Here is a 17673-nt window from a genome sequence, read left to right as displayed (position 1 = left end):
GTGCAGGACACTTCTTTCAGACGTAATTTGAGCCGTTCTTCATTGAACTCAATGAAGCACAGCTCAAAATTTATGGCTGTCCAAAAAGCCTCGCAAAGTGCGAGGAGGAGCTTTTACGTCTGAAACGAGGCAGCTGTTTTCTCCTAAAAACAGTCTGTCTTTTCAGACGTAAAAGCCAGTTATCGTGTGCACATACCGTAAAAGTTAAAGGAGTTTTCCAGCAAGAAGAATTGATGGCCTATCCTCAAGATGGGCCATCAATATCTGATCGTGGAGGGGCTGCTTCGACTTCATTCCGGTCACTGCTCCGTACAGTGAATCACCAACACACTTGTAGTGGCGGTTCACGGTATTACAGCCTTCTCCCATTAACTTGAAAGCAAAAAGGCTGTAATACTGTGAACCCCCTCTACAAGTGTTTCGGCGATTCACAGTATGGAGCAGGTAAGAAAGGAAGAGGAAGCAGTGCTTGCATGAGCGTCGTGTTCTCTTCAAAACAGATGATTGGCGGGTGTATCGAGAGTCAGATCTTCAGGATTAGATATTGATGACATAGCCTGAGGATAGTCCATCAATTTTTTCTTGCTGGAAAACCCTTTTAACCCTTTCATGCCGACAATCTGTATATTCACGTCCTTTTCGCACATACCCCGTGCGGCCAGGGCGTGAATATACAATCACAGTTCCAGCCGGCATAGCGCTGTGAAAAGCGCTCGGACACCGGCTGTGTCAGTGTCTGCGGCTCCCTAGAAACCTGTTCAACAGCCGAACTGATTGGTTCGGCTGCAGAGAATATGATCACCGGTATTAACCGCTTCCTGACCGCCCACTGTAAATTCACGTCGGCGCTTGCTGGGCTCTGTGCAGCGCCGATGTGAATTCACAGTGGGTGTTAAAAGCGCGATCCGGGTGTCTCAGAGCAGTGCTGACACTTGGATCTCGCTGTTAACCCCTGCCTCTGGTCCCGGAGACATGACCGGGACCTGATTGGTTCAGGTCCCGATCATGTGATCACAGGGAAAGTTTGTTGTAGCAACAAACTGGAAACAAAACTTTCCCGAGGACCGATTGCGGGTGCTGCCGTCAGTTGCATGGTAAAACCGGAAGCCATACATCAGCCTCTGGTCTGCCATTCACGGAAGTTTATGAGGACCAGCTGGTCCTCATAGGCTTCCTGTCAGTGTGACTGTCAGCGTCACACTGACAGTTTATAATACGTTACACAACCTAGGTAGTGTAATGTATTATAGCAGCCATCAGTGCTGCAGGTCTTGAAGTAAAAAAAATAAAAAAAATAAAAATGTTTTATACAAGTGTAAAAACAAGTTATAAGCTACAAAAACAAAAAATGCTGTTTTTTCCTATAATAAGTCTCTTATTATAGGAAAAAAAATATACCGTTAAAAAAGTACACATATTTGGTATAAACACGTTCGGAACGCACCCAACTATAAAACTATAATATTTTTTTCCCAGCACGGTGAACACCGCAAAAAATAATAAAAAAACAATACTAGCATCACTTTTTTTTGTCAATCACCCCTCCCAAAATATATAATAAAAAGTGATCAAAAATTCGCATGTACCCCAAAATAATACCAATAAAAACTACAACCCGTCCCGCAAAAAACAAGCCCTTACACAGCTTTTTTTGACTGAAAAATAAAAAAAAATTACGGCTCTCAGAATATGGTGACAGAAAATAAATAATTTTATAGAAAAGTGATTTTATTGCGCAAATGCCACAAAACATAAAAAAACGCTAAACATATGGTATCGCCGTAATCGTACCGACCTGCAGAATAAATTAAAATGTCATTGATAGCGCACATTGATTATTGTAAAACAAGGACAAAAACATTGTCAAAATGTATGTTTTTTTTTGTCACTTTGCTTGCCAAAAAAAAATCGAATAAAAAGTGATCAAAAAAATCACATGTACCCTAAAATGGTACCAATGAAAACTACAGATTGTAACGTAACAAATAAGCCCTCGCACGGCTCCGGTGGAGAAAAAATAAAAAGTTCTGGCGCTCAGAATATAGCGACAGAAATTGTGCAGAGTGTCCAAAAGCGGATAAGATTGGGCACCATTTATCAGTGCGACACCGGCCACACATCTATGAATTATTTATTTACCCCCTTATTATGCCCTGATGTTCTCTGCCTCGCTTACATATACCCCAACATTATAAACTGAAATACCAGCAAAACCCCAAACAGAACTATTACCAAGCAAAATCTGCGCTCCAAAAGCAAAATGGCGCTCCTTCCGTTCTGAGCTCTGCCGTGGGTCCAAACAGCAGTGTATTACCACAAATGGGGTATTGCCGTAATCGGGAGAAATAGCTTTACAAGTTTTGGGGGTGGTTTTTATTCCTTGTAAAAATTACATTATATTTTTTCAGAAAAAAATTGTAGATTTTCAGTATTTGGAAACTTGGGACGTAGAACCCTTGTTAAGTTTCCTTCGTACCTTCTGACTCACAGATTCTCCTATGAGGGGGATGGGTATTAAGTGGTCTCGCTTATTGGCACTGGCTACGGCAGCAATAGTTTCAGATCTCACTATAGTTCACGTTCATGAACCCTGGCTTTCTAGAACCCATGGAGGCTTTCATATTGTGTTAAAGAGGATCTGTCACTAGTTTAGTAATGCCCTATCATCTATCTAATCTAATACGCGCGGTCACACTGATAACGCTAGTGAAAATGGTGTCCCAAAATGTTTATAATTATTATTAAGTTATTAGCTTTTTTTTCTAAATATGCAAATGAGCCTATACTTGACAAATGGGCGACAACCCCACGATTCTCTTGAGGTGTAGCTAACTCACAGCCTCTGACAATTTCTTAACCCAACAGCTGTTGCTAGATGGCTGTCCTATTCCCCTAGAGGAAAAAAAACGCTTGCAGGTCACAGATTCCTGAAAACTGTACTATACCTTGACGGATATCAGTTTTTATTTAGTTAATAATTTAATTTTTGGTCCTTGAACTGTTATGTACCTGTCTGAAAGGTTAGCTTTAATATAATACAATGGCCCTTATGGACAGGGGAGATTCCAACTGAACTAAAGCAATTTATAGATTTTAGGTAATTGCTGGTCGATCACATCTCTATGGCTAGCTTGACATATAATGTTGTGACAGAAGTTCAGTGGGGGTGAGCGCTGTATCCCTTCGTTTATTATTGGCTTTGCTCGGCTCTCCTCAGAAAGGCGAACGAGTGGTGCATAGGCACAGTAGAAGGTCTGAGTCCGTACGAGTTCCGAGAAAAGCAGAGTATCAGAAAAAAAAAAGTGCACAGCGCTCACCTGAGCGCTTCTGCCGCTTTGTTTTAGTGATTAAGGGGAGTTTGTGCTCGTACCCCCACTCATCAAACCTTCTGACTTGTCACTATGACATGTCAAAAGGTTTTATTAAAGTTTAATTACACTTTAAGACTTATGTCATCCACCTACTAAAGTTCTAAAATAAACTACTGCAGGAATCCACACACCTAAAATTTAGAGGTATAAGTTGTAAAAGCTAGCTCTAATCATTAGGGGGAGTTCACACTGAGTTTTTTTGACGAGTTTCTTGACTTAGAAATCGCGCCACAAAACGCTCCAAAAAAGGGCTGAAAATGCCTCCCACTGATTTCAATGGGATGCGGAGGAGTTTTTTTCCCACGAGCAGGAAAAATAGGGCATGTTCCTCATCTTCGGGCGTTTACGCCTCTGACATCAATGGGAGGCAGAGAAAGCTTATTCCAAACTGAATTTTGAGGCAGATTTTCCTCCTGCAAAAAACTCTGTGTGAACCCAGCCTTAGGCTATGTTCACACGGAGTATTTTGATGAGTTTTTTTACGCGGAAATCGCGTCGCAAAACTCGGCAAAAACGGCCCGAAAATGCCTCCCATTGATTTCATCGGGAGGCGTCGGCGTCTTTTCCCGCGAGCAGTAAAACTGCCTCGCGGGAAAAAGAAGCGACATGCCCTATCTTCGGGCGTTTCCACCTCTGACCTCCCATTGACTTAAATGGGAGGCAGAGAAAGCGTATTTCGCGGTGTTTTATGCCCGCGGCGCTCAATGGCCGCGGGCGAATAACGCCGCGAAAATCGGCGTGCAGGGAGAGGAAAATCTGCCTCAAACTTCCAAACGGAATTTTGAGGCAGATATTCCTCCTGCAAAATACTCCGTGTGAACATAGTCTAAGAGGATTTCCAACCAAAATGTAAGATTGTCCTTATATTAGTTCAAATGATAGAGCAGCAGCCAAAGTTTGTAAATAATGGTTTCTTCACTTAGAGATATTGTCAACAAGAAGTGCAGCCATATTCCTGGTCACTTTTGAATTACATTTTCAGAAACGGACAGTAAGGGTGTGTAAAAGTACGCAGTGTAACCGATCTAGAACCTGTAGAGTCTGCTGGCAAAATTGTGGCGCAAATTTGCAAAATTGCCATTGCAGAAAGAAAAGCGCCGATACTTACCTTCACTGGCATTGCCATAGCGACGTGTCCCTCTGTTTTTTGTGCAGCCCAGCCTCCTGTGTTGGCAGAGCAGCACATGTGACCGCTACAGCTCAGGATTGGCGAGGAGGCCAGGCTGCATAGAGAACAACTGGGGGAATAAGGAGCTATGACAACGTCAGAGAGGTAAGTATAGACTTTTTAATTCAATTTAAACAAGGGTTTATTTTTTCAGATTTGTGATTTTTGTGCCGGAATCGCTGCTTTTTCGCCACAAAAATCACAACATTTGCTATTAGTTGCGGATTTTACCTCTCCATTAAACTCAATGGGGAAAAACTGCAACATATTGACATGCTGTGGATTAAAAAAAATTATGAAGCAGATCACCATTAAAGAATTGTTAATTTTTACATGTTCAATTCAGAATAGGGATAAACTAAATTAAGGACAAACAATAGCACTGATTGGTAATCTGGTAAATTTGACAGTTTTATAAGTAGTATTCTCACCTGTTTAGCGCAAACGCGTAATGAAACTTCACATGGAGATGTGAAGACAAATCAAAAGTTGGCAGTCTTTCCAGCGTCTCCACTAGCTTTACAATGGAATCATATTCCTTTCCAGGTGAGCCATTCATAATAGAAGGAGAAAAAAATGATTGCATTTATAATGGGGACAGGCGTATCTTATTTAGATTGCTGTATAAATATATGTATATAAATATAATATATATGTACTGTATCTACTGTATGTATGTGCACAAATACATAATGCACAAATATATGATACAGGGCTGGGTAAATGCCAGAAGCCACATGGTCAATGTGCTAGAAACTTTCTTTAGCTGCCTAACATTTTGAGTTGATTTTTCTACCAAAGTGTGTGACTGTTCTTTTTGCAGGATACTGAAATATTAGCTTTTGGAGTGGTCTAAATAGTTTGTAAGGATATGCAATTTTGTGAAGTGGACACATTTGTCAAGATGCTACGCTCTATAACTTGCACACATGTGAATTAACATATACTGTATGTGCAATTGTAAGGATGTACAATTGTAGCTTCACTTCAGGATCTAGATACACTAATGTCAAACATTGTGTAGTCCGTTATCAGTGAATAATGCATCAGTTATGCTGTCCTTCATAGAGGACAATGGCAAAGTATCCAGGAACAACTAGTCAATGCTAACTTCTGGGCTTTGACAGGGAAGAATGGCACTGCATGTACGGTATCACTTATTGATACCATTGTGCACGTTAAGGATTTTGTTTCTGCACATATTTGGTCGTAAAGTGTATAAAATAAAAACAATATGAACTACTGCGGATTGAAAGGGTTGTCCAGTTTGGGCAGGTCCTTTTCATACTTCAGCTTCCCCTACGAGAAGTAGTCTGCAGTCTAATTTCATTTAAAGAGGCTTTGTCACCAGATTAGAAGTGCCCTATCTCCTACATAATCTGATCGGCGCTGGAATGTAGATAACAGCAGTGGATTTTATTTTGAAAAACTATCATTTTTGAGCAAGTTATGAGCAATTTTAGATTTAGTTTCTTAAAGACCAACTGGGCGTGTTTTTACTTTTGACCAAGTGGGTGTTGTAAAGAAGTGTATGAGGCTGACCAATCAGTGACCAATCAGTGTCCTGCACTTCTCATTGTTCCAGCCCAGCTTCTTTCACTGCACAATCTCACTGTGCTGTGGATCATGCTGGGCTGGAACAATGAGTAGTGCAGGACACTGATTGGTCACCGATTGGTCGGCCTCATACACTTCTTTACAACACCCACTTGGTCAAAAGTAAAAACACGCCCAGTTGGTCTTTAACCCCTTCCCCCTGCTTGCATTCTGGGCCCTAATGTCCAAGCCATTTTTTACATTGTCACATTCGAAGAGCTGTAACTTTTTTATTTTGGCGTCGGCATAGCTGTATAAGTTCTTGTTTTTTGCGGGACGACTTGCAGTTTTTATTGGTACCATTTGAGAGTAGATGCGACTTTTTGATCACTTTTTATCACATTTTTTTAAGTCAGGATTAACAGAAAAAAGCAATTTTTCCATTGTTTTTTATTTTATTTTTTACGGCGTTCACAGTGCGGGTTAAATAATGTTATAGATTTATAGTCGGGGTCGTTATGGACGCGGCGATACCAAATGTGTGTAACTTTTTTGCTTTATTGTAGTTTTTTTTAATAGTAAAGCAGTTTGTAAGGGGAAAAAGTGGGTTTTTCATTTTTTTTTGTTTCACTTTTTTTTTTTTATTAACTTTATTAAACTTTTTTACTTTTTTACTAGTCCCACTAGGGGACTTCACTATCCTCCGATCGCTATTATAATACACTGCAATACTTTTGTATTGCAGTGTATTTACTGCCTGTCCTTTTAAAACAGACAGGCATCTGCTAGGTCATGCCTGAGGCATGATCTAGCAGGCATTCGCTCCAGGCAGACCTGGGGGTCTTTATTAGACCCCCGGCTGCCATAGAAGACACAGACACTCAGCGATTTTATCGCCGGGTGTCGGTGGAGAGAGAGGGAGCTTCCTCCCTCTCTCCAAAACCATTCAGATGCGGTGCTCGCTATTGTGCACCGCATCTGAAGGGTTAAACGGGTGAGATCGATACTAATATCGATCTCACCCGGCAGAGCAGGGATGCCCCCAGCCCTCAGCTGCCTCTAGCAGCTGAGAGCAGGGAGATTTGACACTCCCTGCTCTGTTTACTTTATTCTACAGCAGCGCCGTAGAATAGCGGCGCTCTAGAATAAAGCCCACTAATGACCGCCGTAAAAAGGCGTATCGGCGGTCATTAAGGGGTTAAGAAACTAAATCTAAAATTGCTCATAACTTGCTCAAAAATGAGTTTTTCAAAATAAAAAACACTGCTGTTATCTACATTACATCGCCGATCAGATTATGTAGGAGATAGGGCATTTATAATCTGGTGACAGAGCCTCTTTAAGTACACAGTACAATTGTTTTACTTGCACTAGACTGGCAATAATGATAACATTAACCTGACAGTAGGCTACTGGGTTTCTGAACAAAACTTGGTAATTCTTGGCAATTTTTTGGGGTTCACAACCATCTTGCATATAAATGACCAAATATAGCCTATCTGTACATCCAGGGAGAAAAATCTTACACATATCCGTAATGAAAGATTAAACATATAACCAAGTAGAAGCTTGGTGTACTGACCTATTATATTATCAATATAGGCTATAAATAAGGTCAATTAACACAGAGTTTTAATCTTTCTCTTGTTTGAAATATTTTTGACAACAAATTGTATACTATTTTGGACTAGTTAAAATACACACATGGGGATTTTGCCCACAATTACAATGTATGTATCCTGACTCTGTTTCTTTGTGGTTTATGTATCACACCTCATGCTATACCCATATGCTCCCAGCCTTGTAAAGACACCTTTATATTGCACAGTATGCTTCATTTTTTAACCAGTCTTGTCATTCTGTATTTTTCTAAATACTCTGTGTTAATTTACCTTATTTATAATATATATATATATATATATATATATATATATATATATATATAATAAATTACCAAGTAGTACCAGTACACACAAAGTAACAAAAGCATGAAATCACACCGCTTTAAACTAAACATAAATTAAGCCACCAAGTTAAATTTCACAAATGGCTTTCAATACCTGGATGTCCCTATATGACAAGAGCAAATTTATAATGATGTCAGGAGACAAAACTTCAATGTTATCTACACGTTGTCGTATCCTTGTCAGCTCAGCCGATAACTCCTCTCCAGTGTATTGGCTGCGTGCGCGTCTAATGTCATTGAGGATGGCTTCTCTGAAATACTGGCTACATTAACAATGGAAAAAAAAATTGTCAAATGAGAAGAAAAGTTGCTTTTTTATTTAAAATAATGTGTTATACTATACAGACAATCGCTTTACTGCTAAAAGGCATGTTTTACTTAAAGGCAATCTGTCACCAGGTTTATGCTGCCCCATCTGAGGGCAGCATAAAGTAGTACCAGAAACCCTGATTCCACCACTTACTTATTTGTGATGCGTAGTTTTTGTAAAAATCCCATTTTCTCTTGCAACTCATTTATTAGCTGCTGCTAGCCCCACCCACCCGCCGCTGATTGGCAGCTCTTTCCCTATGCACAGTATAGGGAGAAAGTGGTCAGTGGAAGGTAGATATATAGCAGTTTGTGGGAAGCACTTCATGCCAGCACCGTTACTCTATGGCGCACGTCAGGTAGGGGATAAAGGGATATTGCAGATTTTCACGTGGCAAATCAGCAGGGTAATACCGTATTAGAAAAGTAAATGAGATTTCAGATACAGTAATAGACAGACCGTTATTTTTGATATAGGACTGGCACACCAATTGTTGTGTAAAAATGAAAGAAAAACAAAAAGGGTCAAAATTGAGCCCGGAAACTATAGACCTGTAAGTTAGACTTCCATTGTGGGTAAAATGGTTGATGTTTTTCTATGGGATTCTATCCTGGAGTATCTCAATGAGAATAAAGGTATAACTCCATATCAGAATGGGTTTATGGGTGATCGGTCCTGTCAAACTATTCTGATCAGCTTCTATGAAGAAGTTAGCCCTACGCTGGACAGGGCTGAGTCATTAGATGTCATATATATTAATTTATCTTAAAGAGGCTCTGTCACCAGATTTTCAAACCCCTATCTCCTATTGCAGGTGATCGGCGCTGCAATGTAGATAACAGTAAACATTTTCTTTTTAAAAAACGAGCATTTTTGGCCAAGTTATGAGCATTTTTATATTTATGCAAATGAGCCTTTCTTATGGACAACTGGGCGTGTAATGTGTTCGTTACATCTGGGTGTGTTTACTTGTTTTACTAGCTGGGCGTTGTGAATGGAAGTGTATGATGCTGACAAATCAGCATCATCCACTTCTCTTCGTTACCACCCAGATTCTGGCAGTTCAGACACACAGCGTGTCCTCGCTCGTCCGACGCGATGAAGTTCCTGTGAGAGGAAGTGAGTGACGTCACAGCGTGATCTCGGGAGGACACGCTGTGTGTCTGTGCACTGCCAGAAGCTGGGTGGTAACGGAGAAGTGGATGATGCTGATTCGTCAGCATCATACACTTCCATTCACAACGCTCAGCTAGTAAAACAAGTAAACACACCCAGATGTAACGAACACAATACACGCCCAGTTGTCCATAAGAAAGGCTCATTTGCATAAATATAAAAATGCTCATAACTTAGCCAAAAATGCTAGTTTTTGAAAAAGAAAACCGTTACAGTTATCTACATTGCAGCGCCGATCACCTGCAATAGGAGATAGGGATTTGAAAATCTGGTGACAGAGCCTCTTTAAGCATTTGATAATGTGCCTCATAAAACCTTGCTACAAAAAATTAACTGGGATTGAGGGAAAATGTATGTAAGTGGGTAAGTAACGGCTCAGTGATAGAAAACAGTGGGTGGTTATTAAAGGTAAATAAATACTCACTAGTAATGGCGACTAATCTAAGTACCACAGGGATAATAACATATACTGTCTTATATATTTATTGATGACCTTGTAGGAGGGACTGCACAATAAAATTCTAATTTTTGTAGATGATACTAAATTGTGTAAAGTACTTAACACAAAGGAGGACAGTATTTTTTTAACAAATGGATCTGGATATTTTGAGCTCTGAAACACATAAATGTAACGTTATGCACTTTGGAAAGATAAATACAATATATGTCCCCATTAAATACAAAATGGCAAAAGAATGGATAAAACTAAAAACTGTGAACAGTTTTTTTGTTCAAATTACACCTTTAGGCCCCGGGGCCTGCACGCTTTATTGCAGAAATTTAGGGTCCGTTGATGCGAATGGGGTGGTTTCTGCAGCAAGCCAAGAATCTGCAGCGTGGAGGTGTAATTTGAACCAAAAAAACGTTCAGAGGTTTGAGTCCTGGGATGTGTTATAAAAAGGTTAATGTATACCTAACTTTAGGGGACTTTGCAGAATAAGCGTTCATATTTGTGTACATGAGGAATAACATGATCTCTTTCCATTAGGACTTGTATTCTGCATTTTTTAGCAGTTTTCCCCTCTGCAGGCTCTCTCTATTTCTCAGTTGTCTGAGCTAGTGGGCGGAGTCTAACTGCTGCCATCATGTCTTCTAAACACTGCACAAACAGAAGAGCAGGCTTCTCCACATCCATCATTGATATCGATAGCAATGATAGAATAGGGGAATCCTGTTCTCGTATATGTGTAGCCTATATAGACAGCATTATATATTATATAAATATAAAGCCGATGCAGCATGGAGATTGTACTGCAGTAAAGAGCAGTGTATCTGAGAATTCAGCATTGTTGTGACATACATTTTACTAGGAAGCGGTCGGTCTCTCTCACTCTGCTCCTTCCCCATCTATAGGCTTCTATGCGCAGCGTGTCTTTCTCTACTCCCCCTCTATAGACTTCTATGGGTAGCGTGTGTCTATTTCTCTGCACCTGCTCCCCCATCCATAGCCTCCCATGGGCAGGCAGTGAAGAGACACACCACACTTCCTGCAGTCAGTCTTCCCTGCTCTGTAACTAGAGACTGATTTTGATTGACAACAGGGGGTGGACAGCAGATTACAGTAAGGGAGACACCTAGGTGCAGTAACTGCACATGGAATTTGCATTGATTAAAAAAACCTACAGTTTAACATTAAGTAAAACTATAGAGTTGATATACAGTATATAAGGTATACTAAATTATTTGAAAAGTTAGTGTTTAACCCCTTGAGTACCCAGCTCATTTTGGCCTTGAGGACCAGACCCATTTTTTCAAATCTGACATGTATCACTTTATGTGGTAATAACTCCGGAATGCTTTTACCTATCCAATTGATTCTGAGATTGTTTTCTCGTGACATATTGTACTTTAGGTTAGTGCAAAAATTTGGTCGATAAATTCATTGCTTATTTGTGAAAAATACCAACATTTAGCGAAAATATGAAGCAATTATGATTTTTCCAATTTTAAATGTATCTGCTTGTAAAACAGATAGTAATACCACACAAAATAGTTACCAATTAACATCTCCCATATGTCTACTTTATGTTTGCATCGTTTTTTGAACATCCTTTTATTTTTCTATAACCTCACAAGACTTAGAACTTTAGCAGCATTTTCTCATATTTTTAAGAAAATTTCAAAAAGCGATTTTTTCAGGGACGAGTTCAGTTCTGAAGTGGTTTTGAGTGCCCTATATATTAGAAACCCCCATAAAACACCCCATTTTTAAAACTGCACCCCTCAAAGTATTCAAAACAGCATTCAGAAAGTGTTTCAACCCTTTAGGCGTTTTACAGGAATTGAAGGAAAGTAGAGCTGAAATTTTCAAATTTCATTTTTTTTTACAAAATTCATATGTAATACATTTTCTTCTGTACCACAGAAGGTTTTACCTGAGAAACGCAACTCAATATTTATTGCCCAGATTCTGCAGTTTTTAGAAATATCCCACATGTGGCCCTAGGGCGCTAATGGACTGAAACACCGGCCTCAGAAGCAAAGGAGCACCTCTTGGATTTTGGGGCCTCCTTTTTTCAGAATATATTTTAGGCACCATGTCAGGTTTGAAGAGGTCTTGTGGTGCCAAAACAGTGGAAACCTCCAAAAGTGACCCCCATTTTTTAAACTACACCCCTCAGGGAATTTATCTATGGGTATAGTTAGCATTTTGACCCCACAGGTATTTTGCTATATTTTCTGGAGTTAGTCTGTGAAAATGAAAATCTACTTTTTTTCTGGAAAAACGTAAAAATTTCTAATTTTTGCAAGAAATAAAGGAGAGAAAGCACCCCAACATTTGTAAAGCAATTTCTCGCGATTACGGAAATACCCCATATGTGGTAATAAACTGCTGTTTGGACCCACAGCAGGGCTCAGAAGGGAAGGACCCCCATTTGGATTTTGGAGCTCTGATTTTACTGGAATGGTTTTCAGTGCTGTGTCACGTTTGCAACGCCCTGGAGGGACCTAAACAGTGGAATCCCCCCAAAAGTGACCCCATTTTGGAAACTATACCCCTCAAGGAATTTTTCTAGTGGTATAGTTAGCATTTTGACCCCACAGGTTTTTTGCTGAATTTATTGGAATTCGTCTGTGAAGATGAAAAGAGACTTTTTTTTGGAAAAAACAGAATTTTCTAATTTTTATAAGGAATAAAGGAGAAAAAGCACCTCAACATTATAATAAACTGCTGTTTGGACCCATGGCAGGGCTCAGAAGGGACAGAGCACCATTTGGATTTTGCAGCTCAGATTTTGCTGAATTGGTTTCCGGGGGCCATGTCGCATTTGCAGAGTCCCTGAAGTACCAGTACAGTAGAAATTACCCAGATGTGATCCCAATTTGGAGACTATACCCCTGAAAGAATTAAATTAGAGGTGTAGTGAGCATTTTGAGCCCTCAGGTGTTTTATAGATTTTATTAGAATTGGTCCGTGAAAATGAAAACATTTTTTTTTTCCAATAACCTGTAGCTTTAGCTCAGAATTTTTCATTTCCACAAGGAATACAGGAGAAAAGACACCCCAAAATGTGTTACACAATTTCTCCTCATTACGGAAATACCCCATATGTGGTTGTAAACGGCTATTTGGACATACGGCAAGGGTCTAAACGGAAAAAGTGCAATTTCGTTTTTGGAGTGGAGATTTTACAAAATTTGTTTTTGACGCCATGTTGCATTGCGCTGAGGTACCAGTACAGTGAAAACTCCCGAGAAGTGACCCCATTTAGGAAACTACACCCCTCAAGGAATTCATCTAGTGAGCATTTTGACCCCCAAAGGTTTTGCAGAAATTAGTGCACAATAGATGTTGCAGATTGAAAATTGACATTTTCCACATATATGATATTTCAGTGCCCAATGCGTTGGGCCCAGCTTGTACCACTGGAGACATACGCCCCATAAATTGTTAAGCGGTTCTCCAGAGTACGGTAATACCACATATGTGGTCATAAACCGCTGTTTGGGCACACGGCCAGGCCCAGAAGCAGCTCCATTTGGCTTTTGGAGCGCAGATTTTGCTTGGTAGTAGTTTTGTTTAGTGTTTTACTGGTGTTTCAGTTTATAATGTGGGGGCATATGTAATCTGTGCGGAGTACATCAGGGTATATGTAAGTTGGGCAGAGTACATCAGGATATATGTAATATGTGAGGAGTACATCAGGGTATATGTTAGCTGTGCGGAGTATATCAGGGTATATGTAAGCTGGGTGGAGTACATCAGGGTATATGTAAGCTGTGCAGAGTACATCAGGGTATATGTAAGCTGGGCGGAGTACATCAGGGTATATGTAAGTTGGGCGAAGTACATCAGGGTATATGTAAGCTGGGCGGAGTTCATCAGGGTATATGTTTGCTGGGCGGAGTGTATCAGGGTATATGAAAACTGTGCGGAGTACATCAGGGTATATGTAAGCTGGGCGGAGTACATCAGGTCATAATAGGATGATGTAATAATGGGGAGAATGAATAATAAAATTAATTATCCCTGGATAGTGACGTACGCTTTGAACCAATCCTTCATGCACAGGCCGGATTATTGGGTGCAGGAGTCGCACCTCTAAAGGGTGTCTGTGGTGTTGTACAAAATATCCGCACTCCAGTATTACCTAATCTTTGACTTCTTCACTAGCCCCATATGTAGCACAGACCCCAAAACGTCATCGTTTTCGCTGCATTTACAGGGTCTACCAATGGGGGCTGCAAATGAGGACGTGGGGTTTTAGGTGAAGAACTGCTGCACATATAAATTAGTCTGGGCCGTCGTTTTGCATTATTGCGTTCCAAGAGTCAGAACTTTTTATTTTTCCGTTGACGAGCTGTGTGAGTGCTTGATTTTCATGGGACGAGCTGTCGTTTTTATTAGTATCATTTTGGGGTACATGCGATAATTTGATCAGTTTTTATTCCATTTTTTGTGAGGTGAGGAGACCAAATACCAGAAATTCTTTCACTATTTTTTTTATAATTTTTTACCGGCGTTCTCTGTGCAGTATAATCCACATGTTTACTTTATTCTACGGTTTGATACGATTATGGCAATACCAAATTTATATAGTTTTTATATGTTTTACTACTTTTACAAAAGAAAAACCCTTTGTTCTAAATAAAATGTTTTAGTGTCACCATGTCCTGAGAGCCATAACTTTTTTATTTTTTTTGTCGACGGAGCTTTGTGAGGGCTTGTTTTTTGCGTGACACACTGTAGTTTTTATTGGTACCATGTTTGGCTACGCGAGACTTTTTGATCACTTTTTATTCCATTTTTTTGGAAACAACGTGACCAAAAAAGGAAATTCTGCCATTGTTTTTTATGGTATTTTTTTTACGGTGTTCACCGTGCGGGATAAATAATATGATATTTTTTTTAGGTCAGGCCAATACGAACGCGGCGATACCGATTATGTCTAGTTTTTGTCTTTTTTTTCATTTTTTTTCTAATTATAAAAGGCTTGATCAGGGAAACAAGGCGATTATTGTTTTTATTACGAAAAACTTGTATTTATTTATTTAAAACTTTTTTTTTTTACTTTTTTTCCACTTTTTATTTTACACATACTAGGGGACTGGAAGATCTGATCTTCTGATCCCCTGCACAATACATTGCACTACTTCTGTATGTACTGATGTAGTGCAGTGTATTGTAACTGTCACGTTACAACTGACAGTTGAGCCTATTACGTCCTGCATTGGGCAGGACCTAATAGGCTCCCGTACCTGGCAACCAGGAAGCCGTTGCTAGGCTTCCTGGTTGCCATTGCAACCATCAGAACCCCGCGATTTTTCGCGGGAGGGGGCAATGGGGTGCAGAGGGAGCCCCCTCCCTCTGTATCAATCACTTAAATGCCGCTGTCGCTATTGACAGCGGCATTTAAGGGGTTAAACTACAGCGATCGGAGAGGACAGTGATCGCTGTAGTTGCAGTGGGATGTCGGCTGTATATTACAGCCGACATCCGATGAAGATGGAGCGAGCACAGCTCCTGTGCCCGCTTCATCCTCAGGGCGTTACTATACGCCCATTTTCGGGAAGGGGTTAATAAAAATAGTGTTTTGTTACACCGCTTTCTCTGATCTCCTCACGTATCTCACAGAAGTGAGGAGATCAGAGAAAGTGACAGGAGCTTTCTCCTGCAGACGACGTCACAGACGGCTGTGATTGGTCAGTCTTCAGAGACTGACCAATCACAGCAATCGCCGGCATTGGGGACTGCTAATTGGTCCCCAGGCCGGTAGCAGAGACGGTTAGCTGTCAATGACAGCTGCCGCCGCTGTTCTGTCACTATGTGATTTCACATAGTGACAGTTTATTCCTGCGCCGTAATAGTACGTCGAAGGTACGCTGGCATAAGCGGCCAGCGACGTACTATTACGGCGAAGGTACGCAACGGGTTAACAACATTATTTGTATTAAAATCCGACGCATTTGTTTTGTTATTTATATAATGAAGCTATGCCGCAGGCTGCAAGCTATATTGATTTCTAAAAGTAAACAAAATAATCCCTAAACCCATTAGAACAAGTTTGGCTGACAAATTCAGTCTTAGGGTATGTTCACACGACAGCGTCCGTAACGGCTGAAATTACGGGGATGTTTTCAGGAGGAAACATCCCCGTAATTTCAGCCGTAACGGCATGTGCAGGCGCTTGAACGCCGCGTCAATTACGGACGTAATTGGCGCTGCTATTCATTGGAGTCAATGAATAACTGCTCCAATTACGCCCAAAGAAGTGACAAGTCACTTCTTTGACGCGGCGTCTATTTACGCACCGTCATTTGACAGCGGCGCGTAAATATACGCCTCGTGTGAACAGACAAACGTCAGCCTATTGCTTTCAATGGGCAGATGTTTGTCAACGCTATCAAGGCGCATTTTTCGGACGTAATTCGGGACAAAAACGCCCGATTTACAACCGTAATTAGTGTGTGTGAACATACCCTTAGGGTATGTGCACACGTGAACTGTCTTTTATGTCTGAAAAGACAGACAGTTTTCAGGAGAAAACGGCTGCCTCATTTCAGACGTAAAAGCTCCTCCTCGCAATATGCGAGGCGTCTTTGACGTTTGTAATCTTGAGCTGCTCTTCATTGACTTCAATGAAGAACGGCTCAAATTACGTTGCAAAGAAGTGTCCTGCACTTCTTTGCCGAGGCAGTCATTTTACGCGTCGTCTGACAGATGTCAAACGACGACGCGTAAATGACATGTCGTCTGCACAGTACGTTGGCAAACCCATTCAAATGAATGGGCAGATGTTTGCCGACGTATTGTAGCCCTATTTTCAGACGTAAAACGAGGTATAATACGCCTCGTTTACGTCTGAAAATAGGTTGTGTGAACCCAGCCTTAGGGAGAGAAAGTAAGCCTGCAGGAGTATAAAGCATACAGCTCAGTCTGCAGGGGACATTTGCAGTTTCTGCACATATACACTACCGTTCAAAAGTTTAGGGTCACTTAGAAATTTCCTTATTTTTGAAAGAAAAGCACAGTTTTTTTCAATGAAGAGAACATTAAATTAATCAGAAATACACTCTATACATTGTTAATGTGCTAAATGACTATTCTAGCTGCAAACGTCTGGTTTTTAATGCAATATCTACATAGGTGTATAGAGGCCCATTTCCAGCAACCATCACTTCAGTGTTCGAATGGTACAATGTGTTTGCTAACTGTGTTAGAAGGCTAATGGATGATTAGAAAACACTTGAAACCCCTTGTGCAATTATGTTAGAACCGCCGTAAACAGTTTTGCTGTTTAGAGGAGCTATAAAACGGACCTTCCTTTGAGCTAGTTGAGAATCTGGAGCATTACATTTGTGGGTTCGATTAAACTCTCAAAATGGCTAGAAAAAGAGAGCTTTCATGTGAAACTCGACAGTCTATTCTTGTTCTTAGAAATGAAGGCTATACAATGCCTCCCCCACGCAAGGGATTAGTGTTATCTGTTACAATGACAGACTGAGGGACATTGTGGTAGGAGATAGGGGGCACGGAGGTAGGGAAACCTTGAAGCGAAGCAAGGTTCATAGGGAAATGTGAGGATGCAATCCTAACGGACTCTAGGCTGTTAAAGTAATGATAAGGGAAGGTACATAAGGGTGCGCAGGTGACAAAGAGGTACTGAGGGGGCAAGGGCAGGTGTTACTTCCTCATGGAAGGAGC

At 40.6% G+C, this 17673-nt stretch overlaps 1 protein-coding gene across 2 annotated transcripts in view; it reads right to left on the bottom strand.

The window, feature by feature from the left end:
* MAP3K5 (mitogen-activated protein kinase kinase kinase 5) overlaps nt 1-17673 on the bottom strand; it is a 282518-nt gene that overhangs the window by 163237 nt on the left and 101608 nt on the right. For both annotated transcript variants that reach the window (XM_075862477.1, XM_075862478.1), the window contains exons 5-6: nt 8136-8304; nt 4971-5077 (exon numbers count right to left, since the gene is read on the bottom strand). In XM_075862477.1, coding sequence (XP_075718592.1) covers nt 4971-5077; nt 8136-8304 — 276 coding nt within the window. The remainder of the gene's footprint in view (nt 1-4970; nt 5078-8135; nt 8305-17673) is intronic.

Source organism: Rhinoderma darwinii, chromosome 4 (assembly GCF_050947455.1).
Source record: "Rhinoderma darwinii isolate aRhiDar2 chromosome 4, aRhiDar2.hap1, whole genome shotgun sequence".
Classification (NCBI taxonomy): domain Eukaryota; kingdom Metazoa; phylum Chordata; class Amphibia; order Anura; family Rhinodermatidae; genus Rhinoderma; species Rhinoderma darwinii.
Note: the sequence above shows the minus strand (reverse complement) of the source record. Positions and strands in the feature narration are given on the sequence as shown.